Source organism: Apium graveolens, chromosome 4 (assembly GCF_009905375.1).
Source record: "Apium graveolens cultivar Ventura chromosome 4, ASM990537v1, whole genome shotgun sequence".
Lineage (NCBI taxonomy): Eukaryota > Viridiplantae > Streptophyta > Magnoliopsida > Apiales > Apiaceae > Apium > Apium graveolens.
The window spans coordinates 79,773,777-79,792,125 of NC_133650.1; the positions used below are offsets into that span (position 1 = coordinate 79,773,777).

The following is an 18,349-nucleotide window of genomic DNA, read 5'->3' on the forward strand; positions in this document are numbered from 1 at the left end:
AGTATTGGGATAAGTTTATCATTATATTTATTGATGACATTTTGATCTATTCAAAGACGGAAGAAGAGCATGCAGCGCAATTAAGAACGACATTGGAAATATTACGGAAGGAGCAGCTTTATGCAAAATTTTCCAAATGCGAATTTTGGTTGAAAGAAGTGCAGTTTTTAGGGCACATCATCAGCAGAGAAGGCATTCAAGTTGATTCAGCAAAGATTGAAGCCGTGTTGAATTGGGAAAGACCAAAGACGCCGACAGAGGTTCGAAGTTTCTTAGGTTTGGCAGGATATTATCGAAGATTTGTCAAAGATTTTGCGAAGATAGCTACACCGCTGACCAAGTTAACTCGACAAAGTGAAAAGTTCGAATGGAATAGTAAGTGTGAAGAAAGTTTTCAAGAGTTGAAGAATCGGTTGGTGACGGCACCAGTATTAGTACTGCCAGACGAGCAAGGAAATTTTGTTATTTACAGTGATGCTTCATATCGTGGTTTAGGATGTGTGTTGATGCAACATGGAAACGTCATTGCATATGCGTCAAGACAACTTAAACCTCATGAACAGAAATATCCTACGCATGATCTGGAATTGGCAGCAATTGTATTTGCATTGAAGCTGTGGAGACATTATCTGTACGGTGAAAAATGTGAAATCTACACGGATCATAAAAGTCTGAAGTATATCTTCACGCAAAAGGAACTAAACATGCGACAACGTCGATGGCTGAAATTGATTAAAGATTACGATGTTACAATCAGTTATCATCCAGGAAAAGCAAATGTTGTAGCAGATGCGCTAAGCAGAAAAGAAAGATTGAATCGGGTGACTTTATGCGAAGAATTGGCCAGGGAATTCGACAAATTGGAAATCGAAATTCGTATTCCTAATGAATCTGCAGAAACTATCTACGCTATGACTTTCCAACCAGAATTGCTGGAAAAGATTCGCCGTTGTCAAGAAGAAGTGATGAGTCAAGACGACAACTTAACAGGAGAAGAGATTACAACTCAGAAAGATAATGAAGGAATTTTACGTTTTGCGTCAAGAATCTGGATCCCCAACGTGGCAGAATTAAAAGAAGAAGTTATGCGAGATGCGCACAATTCGAAGTATTCCATTCATCCAGGAAGCACGAAAATGTATCGCGATTTGAAGGAAAACTTTTGGTGGCCGAATATGAAGAAGGAGATAGCAGAATGGGTGAGTAAATGCTACACGTGCCAGCGAGTTAAAGCAGAACACCAACGTCCAAGTGGGTTATTGCAACCATTAGACATTCCAGAATGGAAATGGGAACATCTAGCGATGGATTTTGTGGTAGGACTACCGAGGACTAGGGCAAATCATGATGCGATATGGGTAATCATTGACAGACTTACGAAGTCGGCACATTTTCTACCAATTAATGAAAGATTTTCGCTCGACAAATTAGTGCACATGTATCTCAAAGAAATTGTGATGCGTCATGGAGTACCAGTATCAATTGTATCGGATCGAGATCCTCGTTTCAATTCAAGATTTTGGAGACAATTCCAAGAATGTCTAGGAACGAAGTTAAATATGAGTACAGCTTATCATCCGCAAACTGACGGCCAAAGTGAAAGGACAATTCAAACGATTGAAGACATGCTACGAGTTTGTGCGATCGATTTTGAAGGCAGTTGGGATGAACATTTACCCCTAGTGGAATTTTCTTATAATAATAGCTATCACGCCAGTATTGGAATGCCACCGTATGAAGCATTATATGGGAGGAAATGCAGATCACCCGTGCATTGGGATGAAGTTGGAGAACGCAAGATTTTAGGTCCAGAATTAATTCAGCAGACAAAAGAAAAGATTAATCTTATTCGAAAACGAATCGAAGCAGCACAAAACAGACAAAGCAGATATGCAAACCAAGCCAGGAAGGATATGGACTATCAGGAAGGAGAACATGTATTGCTCAAAATATCGCCATGGAAAGGATTGACCAGATTTGGCAATAAAGGGAAATTGAAGCCACGATACGTTGGACCATTTGAGATTTTGAAGAAAATTGGGAAGGTTGCGTACGAGTTAGCTCTACCACCCCATATGCAGCACATTCACAACGTATTTCATGTATCTATGCTTAAGAGGTATAATCCTGATACAAGGCATATAATAGAGTATGAACCAGTAGAACTTCAGGCAGATTTGTCATATGTAGAACAGCCAATAAGAATTCTAGATAGGCAAGAGAGGGTATTAAGAAATAAGTCTGTGTCATTAGTGAGAGTTTTATGGAGAAACCCAGTGGTTGAAGAATCAACCTGGGAGCTTGAAAGTGAAATGCTAGAAAAGTATCCTCAGTTATTTGCATAATTAGATTCTGAGGACAGAATCTTGTTAAGGGGGGGAGAATGTAACGACCGAGGAATTACGCTTGTATTATATTATAATAATAATAAATTATGTATATTATTATGTGATTAAATGTGTTAAGTCGTTGAACCCTAACTGCTATGTGTTATGTGTTGGTTGTTTTGATCCAAACGTGTTTTGGATATTTATTGAGCGTTCTATCGTCAGTTATATATATTATATCAAAATCTGTACAGCTCAAAACTATGTTTTAAAAGCCCGTATTTCAAACAAAATCATTGGCCCTATTTTGCCAAAAATGCCCTATACCGTATCGCTATTCTGAACCCCTAGACGTTTTACAAATTGACCTTTTTCGCGAAAAACGACTTTTCCGGACCCCTTCGGGTACCAAAAACCCCACAAAAATCACATTTTTATTTTTATATGATTATGAAATTATCATATATCATTTTTCTTTGTATTTTTGTATTTTTCACAATTTTTGGGAATTTTGAGTATTTATTTTGTATTTATTGGATATTTAAAAATTCATTATTAATACCCAAAAATTATAAAAATTGGGGCCAAATATTTTTATTAGGAGTGTAATTAGACCCTTAATTTTACTTAGGGGTATTATTTTCATAAATATAAATACCTGAATTACTATTAATTAAATCAGTTAATTATAATTAAAAATCAGAAAATAAAAAAAAAAGAAAAAGAAAAAGGAATTAGGGTTAGGGTTTCTGTGAAGAACAGGGCAGCATAATCAATCGCGATTTTGAAGGTGATTCCGGAGTCCAAATCGTTCATGTAAGTAGTCAAATTGAAGCTGGTGAATCGTAGTTTCTGATTATGCAACTATTTTTATTGTTTGATTAAGTGATTTTAATTTCGTGTTTTCGGGTTTTAATCTTGAATTCGGGTTTCGTTTCTGGTTGATTGTTTGATGATTTCGTTGTCATGAGGATGTAGATCGTCGAATAGGGAGTCGTTTGGCACCGGTTTCACTCGATTTGGTGTCCGTTTTAGCATCGCCGGAAAACGACGCCGCCGCCGCCGTTCGTGTTCGCCGGTCTGGTTCGACGGGGAGGAAGGACGAATGAAAGAGGAGGACGTCCCTGTGGTGTTTTCGGTGAAGAACGAAGCAAAACCAGCTTGGAACCGTGGTGTTTGGACGTTGTTTTGGTTCGCCGGATTTTCACCGGAAAATCCCCGCCGGCGTCGGGTTTCTGGGCAGCCAGGAGCGTTCTTCGCGACCCGGGTTCGACCCGGTTTGCAACCCGGAAACGACCCGGGTTTGATCCCCAAAACCTGAAACCAATTCCCTGAATTGTGTTTTTGATTTATTAATTATTTATTTATATTTTAGTAAATCAAAATCAGATTTTAAAAATTCTAATAATTAATTAAAAATTAGTTTTATATTCTGAAAAATAGTATTATTAATTTCTAAATTATTTTATTAATTTATAAATTCGAATTTAATTATTTAATTAATTATTTAATTATTTATCTAATTATTTATTAGTTATCTAATTAATTAATAATTAGGTAATTAATTAATAATTAGGTAATTAATTAATAAATAAGGATTAAAAATAATTAAATAATATGATTAATAATTCGATAATTAATTATTATTACGAGTAATGATTCGATAATGAGAATTATTATTCGAGCGATAGTTATTCGAATAATATTGTAGTGATTATTTGTATCGTATAATTAAATACCGATAATTAAGTGATTAACGAATCGTATAAGTTTCAGTAATAATGTAATAGTTCGATAATTATGTGAGGATTGCGAGTAGCTCGTATTTATACGAGTAATTAATCGTTGAGTTAGATTATAATTCGAGCACATAGTAGATATTCGATAAATAGCGTATCCGTTAATAGAATCGATCGATTATTTGTAAATAATCGATCTAATCGAATAAATATCGATAAGTTATAAATATTATAATAAATTGGGATTAATCCTGATAATTAGAGATTTATTATTTTAGATTATTAAATAAGCAATTATTAATTATTTATTAGTTATTTATTTATTCAATATTTAAAAAGTGATTAATTATTTCGATAATTAATCACATAATTTTCAATAAATCGTAACTTCTTCATTTTAACTCCAAAAATTATAAAAAAATTATTTTTGACTTTGATTTTTCTTAAATAATTATGTAAAAATTATTTTAGGATTTAAAAGGTTGTAATAATTATTTATAATGAATAATAAATTAAATCATCCGTGTTTAATTCATAACAATTCAACCGTTAGTCCGATTTAAGTGAAACGAAGACCCCTAGACTCAGAAAAATGAGACGAATCCAATAAAAATAGTTGTAAGTTATAATTTATTCTGAAAAAGAGTGGTTTGGTGATAACTGATAGTTCGTAGGTCCTAGTAGGGATATAATTGAGTCGAATAAATCCCGAAAAATTATAATAAAATCAGATACGACTAGTAATGCAGGTATAAGCCCAGAATTGATTCTAAAAATAATTATAAATCTAGAAATTAATTATGTGCTTTACATGCTACGTGCTTTATGTGATTATATGAATAGATGTGCTGTATAAATGTATGTATGTATATATATATATATATATATATATATATATATATATGCGAGTCAGATAGAAACGCATGGGTAGACTGATAAGGTTGCGTGATATCAATTCAAGATACACGTATGTAGTAAATTATCTAAACACCTATCTTTCCATGATTTGTTCAGTGTTAGCAAGGCAGAGCAAGCTAGGGTCAGAAGACAGTGAGTTAAACCAGGTTAAGTACGCGCAAGGCAAGTTTTTCCCCTATTCTAAATTCAGAATAGTGATTTATATTTCCTTTCTATCGTATCAATTCTCTTTGATAATTATTGTTCATATACACTGTTACCCATTTATTATCACTTGTTCCATTTCATTTCAATTCTTGATTTACCCAATTTATTGAATTCCCTGTTCATATTTCAATTCCTTTACCCTACATATATTCTGGTATATCCTGGTGTTGGGATATATCAATAGCATACCGATTGTTCCGGATGCTCAGCCTTGGACTGGATGGTTACTATAAAGGCTGGGTTTTTCCCAGACCATTAATTAATAGGCCATAGTTGCCTGAGTACTCCTTATGTTGGTTGGGTCTATGCAGTTGGGTATAGATCCGCACTATATTCTGACTGATCAGCAGATTATAGTGCATATGTTGGTTCTTGTTTCCAGTCTTGTTCATTTGGCACTCGCCATCATTGGCAAATTATTATCATATACAGATACAGATGGTTGTTCAAACCAGCAGCTTATTGGTTCATTTATTTTTCTTTATTTCTCTCTCTTTATAATATATATATATATAAATTGTTGCAGACTTGTTGAGCAATTTTGGCTCATTTCTTTTATTGTCACTCCTATTGTTTTACAGTTAAGGTAGAGAATGAAACCCATCAGGACCCGCATAGTCAAGAAGCGAGTCAAGCAGCGGGACCCTCTTATACCAAGAGTGTTCCTTCCTATTCCCGAAGAGAGCTTTGAATTGCCAGATCAGGTGTAGCAGGATAAGTAGTAATGTTGGGTTGAATAAAAGATTGCGTAGTGAAACTGTAGATAGAATAAAGTTTTGTAATAAAGAGAGTTCTTGAGACAGGTTTTATTGAGACAGGTTTTATTTAGTTGGGTTTGTAATAAAGTGTAGTGCATGATTCTTGTTTCCAAACTCAACCCTTAAAAGATCCTGAGTAGTGATAGTTCGGGGTAATTATTATATTAATATTCCGCTTGTGCAGGTATAGTTGGTAATTGTTGTTAATAATGCCCCAAATCTATACCCCGGATTTGGAGGGTGTTATATTAGTAGTTGGTCTTGGGTCTTTCCTCTTCCTCACGGTGCAAAGACTACTAACTCCCCGTTAGTAAGTCTAGGACTTGGGTCTTAGAATGAGAATCACCTCATTATACTTCACCTCACTGCAAAACAAAGAAGACAATATCTACGAAATAATTCCGGTTATAGATAAAAAGAGTTTGGACTAGTAATACACTTAACTAGACCGGATGACGAACAAATATTCTTAAAAGAATATTAATGTATACTTTTCTTTAGATTAAGTGAATGTTAAAGTATACTTGGTTTTACTTTATTTTGAAAAATATATATTTTATTTCCGAAGTAATAAATATATCAAGTCCTTGGTGAAACGTTAGAGCTTTCGAATATTTGATAAAATAATTTTTCGTTTAATATATTTGTGTGTAGACTTTTATAAATCGAGAACGTTGCACTTATTTTTTAACTATTTGCACTTATAAAATATTTGGCCGAGAGAATAAAAGGTGCGTAATTTAAACATAATATATCAAAACAATATAAGAGCAGAGTTTAAATTATATTAGCACAGTTTATATGTGTATATATATAATACAATATAAGCTTTAAGTTTTTCCCACGAAATACTGAAGGTGCTAGTAAGGGAAGTCGCTTAATTCTTATACGATTATATATATACTTATATTTACTTAAAATCTTTAAGATCTTCCCACGAAACAATAGAGGTTCTGGTAAGGGAATTTACTCAAATCTTTTAACTAAATATGATAAATATGTATATATAGATATATATAATATAAGCCTTAAGTTTTTCCCATAGAACACTAAAGGTGTTAGTAAGGGAAGTCGCTTAAGTCTTGTTAAACAATTATAACGAATATATCAATATGTGGACAAAATAAGTGCGTTTAAGTTTAAAGAATAAAATGCTAGCTTTATAATTTAATTCTCACGAAACACTAAAGGTGCTAGTTAGAAATATAAACCAAGCGTTGTTGAAATTATCACTTTGTGCTTAGAAGTGTATAATTTGTAGAAAACAATCCTTGTACGGATTTGTTTTTCTTTAAGTTATTCTATATAAGAGCTTGTAGAGATGAAGAGAAGGTGTTACTAAGCTTCTTATATGAATATTAAGAGTGGTCGGTTAAGACTTGGATGAAAGCTAAGAGGTTTACCACTTTTAAGAGATTAACAGAAAAGTTCGCCGAAAAAGTTCGCCGGAGGTTCGGCCGGATTTTGGCTTGTTGGTCGAACTTGGGCAGCCCTTCCGGAGGCAATAAGTGGTATGGATGAGCTTTGCTTGGGACGATAGAGCTTGGTTGGTAGAACTAAGCTTGAAGATTAAAAATCTTGAATATATGATATATATTGGTAAGAGAGAGGATTTTAAGATGAAGTATTTGGGTTTGGATATTAGAGAGTGTGTAGAGAGATACTTCTTGAAAATGCCCAGCAATTATTTAGCTCTTAGCTTGTGTAAAAAATGGTGGGAGTAGGTGTTTATTTATATAGAAGGAGTTAGTTGAAGGGGATGGTTGAGATTGAGTTAAAATGAATGGTGGATGGAGAGAGTGGTGTGGATTGATGACATGGAGGATAAGGTGTGTTAGTTTGCAACTTGCATATAGGACAAACAAGAAAAATCCCAGCAACTATTAATTATATTATAATGGATTTTAACTTTTTCAATTAATCATTAATTACTTAATTAATTAAGTAATTAGCACCATTAAATATAACGACTTTGAAAACTCTTTAATAAATATAAACAAAAATATGATAATTACCTAAATATCATAAAATGATGATCTAAAAATTTTGGTCAATTTTAGTCAAAGGTAGCTTGGTCAAACGCTCGGTCAAAGTCTTGGTCAACACCCAGAAAAATCACACCCGGATAAAATTTCGTAAAAATTACGAAACTTTAACCATGCATAGAAAATATCATTTAAGTGACAATCTTAAGTTTCAAGATTTTCTAGCAAGTGGAAGTATTATATTTGGATTTAAAATGATTAAATCAAGGTTCGGTTCCAAATAAAATATGAACGATCTTTTATGAAAACATATAGACATTGTTGGCTCAGTTTAGGCAAAGATAAATAATTAGAATATATTTCTTTAAATATAAAATATTTTGAGAGTGTGGGAAATATTTTTTTAAGTATTTAAAAGTATTTTCTCCGATAAATAATATATTTGAGATACCAGATAAAATTACTTGAAAAAATATGATGAGGGGAATAAAATGAGATATTAATAATCTTTAATCAAATATTAATTTCTAAGAGTGTAAAAATATATCTTTGTATTTATAAATATTTTATGGAGTGAAAGATATATATTTTATCCCTTTTAAAACCATCTATTTTTGAAATAAATTTAGTATGAGCCTTCTAAAGAATATCCAAGTTCTGATATTCCTTTTTCAAACTTGTTGCCTTATTAATATTGTAAGAGAGCCTAAAAAAATCATATTTTCGAGAGTTCTTTTACGATCTCATGGCTTTGGAGTATATTCCTTTAAAATATATGTATTTTGATTTTCAGCAAATTGGAATATCTCTTTTATTTATATTTAAAATATAAATACATTTTGAAAAACATTTTTGAAAATATTTTGCTAGATATGGCTTTTCACTTTTGATTATGTCAATTAAATTCATGCCTAGTTGGAGAGGATATACGTGTTTTAAATTTTATGTTAAATCATGCAAATACCAAAATAAATAATTAACCGAAGATGTCCTTTCACAATCACTTCACATACAAAAAGGTTGTGGACAAAAATATCAATTTCGTGAGGGTGGTGTTGGTAACAAGACAAAACTTCAAAGAAAAGAGGGTAGTTGTGAATGTCAATGATTCAGGAGTTGACATGTGTATGCAGGTGTCCCTTTCTTTCCGACAATCAAGAAGGGTATCTGAGATGTACATATTCATTAACAAAGTTAAGGTGATGAGTCTAGAGGACACTCTTTTGCTGCATGAGCTCAAAAATGGATAAATAGCCGCTTTTCCTGAAGTTTATCTACAGCCAAGCAAAAGAGTGGCCTACATCTGTCCCAACACTAAAAGATGCAAGCACTTCCAACTACCCAAGCATTGTGTCATGAGGAATAAAAATTTGATGATGACTTTGGAGACTGAGCTGAAGACAAAGAAAAAAAACTCATGAGGATGCGGAGATAATCAAGATTCTTTCCAAGATTCTTACCAAGGACACAAATTAATCAAAAAGATGACTTGGATGATGATGAGCAGAAGAAAGATGAACATAAATCTTCTGGCTTAAATCCAAATCAATCTAGCAAAGGTAGTGGTAGTCATATGGATGAGAAGAAGAAAGGGAAGGATGAAAAGAAGGGAAAGGATAATAGCAAGAAGAAGAGGGTAGATGGAGGAGATGAGATAGATATAAAAAAGACACCAACAACCCAAATATCCAAAACCCTACCAATCCAAATACAAACATCTAGCCAAACACAATCTCAAACTATCCAAACCTCTAAGCCCAAGTACTTGTATAAACCAACTAAAAATTCTCTATTCAAAATCCCTATCGCAGCAAGCCAAATCTCTCTAAAGAAAATTCACAAACCACCTTCATTCAAAAGTCCAACTAAAACTCACTTCAAGTCTGCAGGAAGAAAGCAAATGAAAACTCAAGTTGAAGCTGGTGCACTTTAGGATTGCTTTAATCATGATGACTTTCTACCAATTTCAGAAAATATATCAGATGATGACTACCACAAACAGCTAGCTGAAGAAATAGTCTAAGTCTGTGTTGTTTCTTTAGGAGAAGTCAGGATCTACTTCAAAGATGGCACTTTCAATTTGTTGAATAGAGAATTTATTGAGAACTACTCAATTGTAGAACTTGAGAGGGTGATAATTTTGATGAATGCAAGGGTTTCTATTACAAGGATGAGGAAGGTTGAATTGGATGGGAGGTTAGGAGAGAGAAATATAAGACATGCAAGGGAAAAGGCTGAAAGGGAGGAAAATGAAAGAAAATATGCTCAGGAGATTGAGATGTTTGAGCAAAGGTCAAATGAATTGAAAGCCAAAGGATTAAGCAGGGTGTCTCCTAATGGTATATTTCTGCATGTAAAGACTCATAAGTTATCAAGATACAGAATCAACTATCTTGACATTAACTCCTTGGATGAATGACTCAAGCTGGTAAAAGCTCTTAGAGGAAAAAAAATCATAGAAGAACTTGAAGTCTTAGTTAGACTTAAAATCTAATTAAAGAACAGCCAGACTATGAGAAATTAAAATAATTATGTACTTCAAATCTATATGTAACTGCATGAATGTATAAAAGTTGGACTTTATAAATTTGTCAGTCTCAATTTATTTAATTTTAGCTTGGGGTCAGTCTTATTATCAGGCATGAATTTATGACAAGTAATTTTATCACAAATTGGGGGAGATTGTTGTGAAAGACATGTTTGTACATAACAAGACTAAGTCATCTTGACAACCCTAAGAATAAGTTGTATGATAATATAATTTTGTATTCTGTAATTATATTACTTGAGTCTGTAAAAATGTTAAGTAGATTAGACTAATGGATTTTTCTGTGAACAACCATCAAGCTAAGAAATAAACTATGGAAGAAGATCAAATCTTGATCATGCCTCAGTGAGAAGTGTAACAGCTTGGATTTGAATAATATTGTTCTAGGAAAAATGTTCTAAGTCGGATATCATTAATTCACAGATCAAGGAATATCGAGAAGTATGTCGAGAAGTCCAAAATGACTTGTAGAGAAGTTCCAAGAGATATCGACAAGTCAATATGCATGTAGAGATCTCAGATATCGATAAGTCAAAAAGTCCATGTAGAGAATTGGAGATATCGACAAGTCATTTTTTTCATGTAAAGATCTAGAGATATCGACAAGTCAAATCTTCATGTAGAGATCTAGAGATATTGACAAGTCAAATCTTCATATAGAGAACTATAGATATCGATAAGTCAAAAGCCTTTATAGAGAGCTGGAGTTATCGACAAGTCATTCTACTCGTAGAGAACTGGAGAACTCAACAAGTCATTAACACATGTAGAGAACTCAAGATATTGATAAGTCATTTTCCTTATCGATATGTGACATCTCTATAGAACAAAAGAGATCTCGACAAACCACTTCATAATTCAGAATGCAGATAACTTGAAGATTCAAGATTATCAGTCAACAAACAATTTTATTACTGAATTGGAAAGAATACAAATGTAGCTTGAAGAATACAAGATCAAAGGTTAAGATTCACTGGACAAGGGAGGGTCACTGTAACACCCCCTTCTTTAAAATAAAAGGAGATATTACCTATAATTCATAAACTTACAAACAGAGCACTAATATATTTTTAAACAATAATTCAACATAGTCTAAAATCTCCAAAATAATATTAAATCTTCAAACTGTCTAAACCAATAATATAAATGTAGAAATCTCTAATTAAATAATTAAGTCTAAATAATGATAGAGTCCGAAATCGTAATCAATAAATGGGGTAGCTCTCCATCACACAGTCCCAGACCCCCTTAAGCACCTGCCAGAAAAAGAATATGGCATGATCCAAACGCCCAGTACGGATTTGGAATACAATTTATAAAATAGGATATCAGAAATAAATAATTTGCAGTTTACAATAAAATAATAATTTTGAAAATTAGTATGGCTGAAACAACGAAGGGTTAAGATATTTCATACTGAGATCAGAACAGATAAAAATACACACATCATAGGGTACCTAATGTATGCAACCAAATGGATAACGTGTACGGAATATACAAAGTCACCATAAATCAAATCACAAATCAAACTCTGGGTGCATCCATGTATCTTGAACAAATATCAAATGCGTAAAAGCTCCTCCAAAGAGCTAACAGAAGGATACGCCGTGATCAATCACACTGTCACGGAAGTATCATGTCACTAGTGCCGCAATGACATGTTTGTAGTACCCCTACAGCTGGTTAACTCGGTATACCCTATATCGCTCTAAGGGTCAGATAAAAATATTCTCGCAAAATTTTAAAATCACCTGAGACAAATAATTCAGATTTTAAAAGTGGAGGGTGTCATAAATAATTTTTGAAAAACCGCATAATCAAATATCTAAAATTTTCAAAATCAATTTTTAAAATAATTTTTGGAAGTTAAAACGGTCAAAGGAAATATTAACGGAATGAACAGAAAGTAGAACGGAACGAATCAAATAAATATAATGTACAAGAGGAGTAGCGCTGAATAAAAAGGGGACAGAATCCGTATCTCGAAATGGTAACTTTAATACTAACGAATTACGCAAATGATCTGCTAATTTCCCGGCCTGAATCTAATTATAAAAAAATAATATAATTTATAATTAATATCATTGATCTTTAAATTATTTCGCAAATAACCCAAAATAAAATTTATATTAGTTAAATCCAACAGTTCATAAACACGAGTTATATTACTGACGGAGACACCACAAACCAGAGTCATGCTATTACCATACTTTACGTACAAGTCTAGTACCAATCTGGAAATATATGCACTGTACTATCTAAATTAATTAAATAAAGAATGTAGACATATAGCTTAACCAAGTCAGATATGTTAACATGTTTCACCGCCAAATCAATAATTGGTTAATTAAAAAAACTAAGTACATATGCATACTAATAATAGTATTACATGCGAGGACCTCAATTAATACAAAGAATATACATGACATGTCATGTACATTGTAATGACATAAAAGTGACCTTCCAATACCAACTTACCAGTCACAATAAAACCAAAAGCAAGAAAAAAAATCATTTAATTATAAAGGAAAAGACTTTAGTTTGACTAACATGTACATACTCACTTGGATATAATTGTACATAAATCTTACATTGTTTTAACAACTCAAGAGACACATGTAACTTAAATATACTATCAATTAATTAATAAACATGTCTACTTAAACAAATCCATTAACACTATAAAACCATACTTAAGCCATGCATACATACTAACAAAACTAAACAAAAATAATATTATTTATTATTAAACAAATATATAATAAAAATTACGATTACATAACACCGGTTAAACAAAACAAGAGCAACAGACCATTTACAAACTATATGAATTAGGGAGTGTACACAAGTCACAAGGTGTCATGCTCATGTATAATAATAACCTTTAAATATTTACACGATTCCATATGTTACTCACAAGACCCCCAATATCAATAAAATATTATATAAGTGTAACAGTGATGCATATGCAGTCTACTTTAAGATAGCTTCAAATAACACAAATCAACTAGATTACAATCCTACATCATAGCAATCAGGGGAGAAACTATATGTACCCAATTATTAATTATAATAACAATTCATGAATAACTACCCGATATCATAGACACAAAACTATTATACCGGGAAGAGCCTTTGTTTCTCATCTCCTCTCCTCGCTCTCCTCTTCTTTTTCTCGCCGCAGCAGTCTCTTAATTATTAGGGTTATAATAATAACATGGGATTTTTGTTTAAGAGGCATGCCTATTATTATATATAGACCGTGTATCACTCCTTTTTCCTATTCTAATTACTAACTCAAAATAAATTCTTTTCTAATTCTTATTCTAATTTAAATCAAATTCATTACTAATTATAATAATAATAATTATTATTATTATTATTATCATCATCATCATCATTATTATTATTATTATTATTATCATCATCATCATTATTATTACTATTATTTAAAATCACCGATATTACATATATACCCCCTTAAAAAGGATTCTGTCCCCGGAATCAAACAAAACTAAATATTCCTACCTGAATCGAATAAATGCGGATATTTCTCACGAATATATTCTTCTAATTCCCAATTAGCTTCTCTTTCAGAATGATTTTTCCCCAAAACTTTCACAAATTAAATGGCGTTCTTCCTCAAAACTCGCTCCTCTCGAGCTAAGATGGCCTTAGATTCCTCCTCATACGAAAGATCCTCTCTAATCTTATGCAATGGATAATGAACTACGTGTGGTGGGTGATATTTGTAGCCCCTCAAAACCGACACATGAAACACATTATGTACATGAGATAGTTGTGGCAGTAACGCAACTCTATAAGACACTTCCCCCACTTTCTTTATAACATCAAAAGGTCCAACATACATTGGACTAAGCTTCCCCTTCATACCAAAACGCTTCACACCCTTACAAGGCGACACCTTCAAGAACACATGATCACCTGGCTCAAATCCACCAAACATTTGATATTGATCCGCATAACTCTTTTGACGAGATCGAGCTTCCTTCAAAATTTCTTTAACTTTCTCCACCTTCTCATTAGTGATTCTAACCAACTCTGACCCCTCAATAACTCCCTCACCAACCTCATCCCAACAAGATGGTGCCTTACACCTCCTACCATACAAAGCCTCAAATGGTGGCATACCAATACTCGTGTGCCAACTATTATTATACGCAAACTCAACCAGATACAAATATTTATCCCAATCACTTGTCCACTCCAACGCACAAGCTCTCAACATATCCTCCAACGTCTGGATCTTTCTTTCTGACTGTCCATCGGTTTGCGAATGATAAGTTGTACTAAAATTAAGACGTGTACCCCAAGCTTGCTGGAACCCCTTCCAAAAATGCGATGTAAATCTCGTATCCCTGTCAGAAACTATCGACACAGGCACACCATGAAGTCTAACAATATCACGCTGAAAAATTTCTGCCAACTCATGAACAGGGGTAGTCTCTCTAATAGGTAAGAAGTGAGCGGACTTAGTAAGTCTATCAACCACCACCCATATTACATAATTCTTCCTGAAGGTTCTCGGCAAATGAGTCACGAAATCCATAGCAATGTTTTCCCACTTCCAAAATGGAATATCTAACTACTGCAACAGTCCACTAGGCCTCTGATGGTCTATCTTCACTTGTTGACATGCAAGACATTTCCCCACAAATTCTGTTATATCTCCCTTCATTCCACTTCACCAAAAAGTGCTTCTTTAAATCTCCATACATCTTGGTGGAACCTAGATGAATAAAGAATGAATAACTATGAGCCTCCTTCAAAATTTCCTCACGAATTGTCGAGTCTGCAGGAACACACAATTTACTACCCAACCATATCACGCCCTCATCATCAACACGAAAATGTCTTTGCTTGCCACCTGCCACCTCAGATCTAATAGCCACCAAACCTGTATCATTCTTCTGAGCTTCCTTAACCCTTGAAATAATATTTGGCTCCACTTTCAAACTTGCAATATTACCTCCTGACCCTCTAACATATAACTCAATACCCAATCGCTCCAAATCTGAAATAAGGTACGGCTGAGTAATTAGAGATGCAACATTCCCCAAGTTCTTCCTGCTAAGAGCGTCTGCCACTATATTGGCCTTTCCTGGATGGTACCGAATATTATCATCATAATCCTTAAGAAGTTCAAGCCACATGTGTTGCCTCATATTAAGTTCCTTTTGAGTAAAAACGTATTTAAGACTCTTGTGATCTGTAAAGATATCACAATTATCACCATATAAATAATGCCTCCAAATATTCAAAGCAAAGACCACTGCTGTTAACTCTAAGTCATGGATAGGATAGTTCACCTCATAAGGTTTAAGTTTCCTAGAGGCGTAAGAAATCACTTTCCCATGCTGCATAAGAACACACCCCAATCCTCTCTTAGAAGCATCACTATAAACCTGAAAACCTCCACTCCCTGATGGCAACACAAGTATTGGAGCGGACATCAACCTCTTCTTCAACTCTTGAAAGCTCTTCTCACGATCATCATTCCACTCGAACTTAATTCCCTTCCTTATTAGCTGAGTCAATGGCAAAACTATTGAAGAGAAACCTTTCATAAAGCGCCTATACCTGCCAAACCCAAGAAACTCCTCACCCCTGTTACATTGCTAGGTCTGGGCCAATTAGTAATAGCCTCGAATTTCGCAGGATCCAACTCAATGCCCCTATCAGATACAATATTCCCCAAGAATGCCACTTCCTCCAACCAGAATTCACACTTTGAAAATTTTGCAAACAACTTCTTATCCCTTAAAATTTTAAGTACAGTACGTAAATTCTCCTCATGCTTTTCTCTGCTCCTAGAGTATATCAAGATATCATCGATGAAGACCACCACGAATTTATCCAGATAATCATGAAAGACCCGATTCATAAATCCATAAATACTGCTGGTGCACTCGTCAACCCAAAGGACATCACGAGAAACTCATAATGACCATAACGAGTGTGAAATGCAATCTTCAGAATATTTTTCTCCCTAACTCGTAACTGATGGTAACCTGATCTCAAATCTATCTTCAAAAAGTACTTACCCCTTGTAACTGGTCAAACAAGTCATCAATGCGTGGCAAAGGATACCTGTTTTTGACAGTCACCTTATTCAACTCCCTGTAGTCAATGCACAACCTCATGGAACCATCTTTCTTCTTCACAAATAGCATAGGAGTGCCCCACGGAGACATACTTGTCCTGATAAATCCTCTATCCAACAACTCTTGCAACTGCTCCTTCAATTCTTGCAACTCAAGTGGTGCCATTTGATAAGGTGCCTTGGAAATAGGCTCAGCACCTGGAACAAGTTCAATAGTAAACTCCACCTCTCTATGTGGTGGCAAATCTGGTAGCTCATCGGGGAACACATCTTCATACTCTCTCACAACTGGATAATCCTCGATGCGAGGTTCATCCTTCGATGTATCCTTCACAAAAGCAAGGTAGTCATCACAACCCTTAGATAACAATTTACTCGCCTTTAGTGCAGAAATTATTTTAACCTCCCCCTTCGATTGAGACCCTTGGTATACAAATTCTGGTTTATCTGCATCCCCAGAGATCACCCTTTTTCCTTGACAATCTATTATGGCACGATGCTCACTCAACCAATCCATACCCAAAATAATGTCAAAGTTATGCATCTCCATCGGAAGCAAGTTAACCTAACAATTTCTATCTCCAACGGCTATCAGACACTCTCGATATACATCAGATATAATAACAGAATTCCCCATCAGGGTAGAAATAGACATATGAGGATATAATAATGAAGGTGCACCGCCAAGATGACGAACAAACAATAAAGACACAACATAATGGGTCGAACCAGTATCAAATAACACATAAGCATCATGGAAACCAACAAGAAGTGTTCCTGAAATGGTACCTGAATTAGTTGCTGCCATATTTGCCGTCAATGCAAATACTCTGGCTGTAGGATTCTACTAACTGCCACTACCACCGCCAGCTCCTCCTCCACCAGTGTTGCATGACACTGTATAATCCTTTGCCCTATGGGACATGCCACCACACAAGAAACAAGCCCCAGTCTGTCTATAATAAGCTCTACCTGGATGACGTCCACCACATATAGCACAAGGAGTCATTAGAATCATATTAGGGTTTCCCCCATACACTGAGTAACGGCTATGCCCCTATTAACGATTATGCCACTGCCTAGGCTGCTTCTGTCGCTGAAAATGATGATTCTGATTATGACCAGCATACTGATTCCGGCCATGGAATGACTGACCACCCATATTTTGATTTTGTCTGTGCCATTGTCCTTGCTGACCACTCTGACCTCCATACCATTGTCTACCTTGTGCAAAACCCTAATCGTCCCTAGTCCTCTTACTACCACTGTTAGACCTGGAAGTCCTAAAATCTATGTGCTCCTTCTCAACACCCTTTGCTGTATCAGCCACCTCTGACACATTATCAAATTTAAAAGAAATTATGGTACCCCTCATATAAGACTTCAACCCCCATTTAAATTTATCAGCCTGTTGTGCGGCAGTCCCTGCAACTATCCCAGCAAACTTATCCAACCTTATAAACCTCGCCATATACTCAGTAATGCTCTCATCATGATGTTGCGTAATAGAATGAAACTCCCTCAAATAAGCCTCCATATCAGCATTAGAGAAGTATTGCTAATTGAACACCACCTTGAATCCCTGCCATTCCAAAGCCTCTACATACCTCTCCCCTCTAGTAGCTTTCACTCCTCTCCACCACCTCTGAGCATCCCCCTTCAAATTATACACAGCTAACCTGACCTTCTGAATCTCATCACAACCCAATGCATCAAAAATCTTCTTAAGATGAACAATCCAAT

General features: G+C 34.5%; 1 protein-coding gene across 1 annotated transcript; it reads right to left on the reverse strand.

Annotated features, from left to right (window-relative positions):
* Positions 1–15,104: 15,104 nt before the first annotated feature.
* LOC141718666 (uncharacterized) lies at positions 15,105–17,156 on the reverse strand. Its single transcript, XM_074521044.1, has 5 exons — positions 16,700–17,156; positions 16,430–16,514; positions 16,118–16,313; positions 15,909–16,031; positions 15,105–15,635 (listed from the first exon to the last, which is right to left on the reverse strand). The coding sequence occupies exons 1-5, from the start codon at positions 17,154–17,156 to the stop codon at positions 15,105–15,107; spliced, it is 1,392 nt and encodes a 463-aa protein (XP_074377145.1).
* Between the last annotated feature and the right edge of the window lie 1,193 nt (positions 17,157–18,349).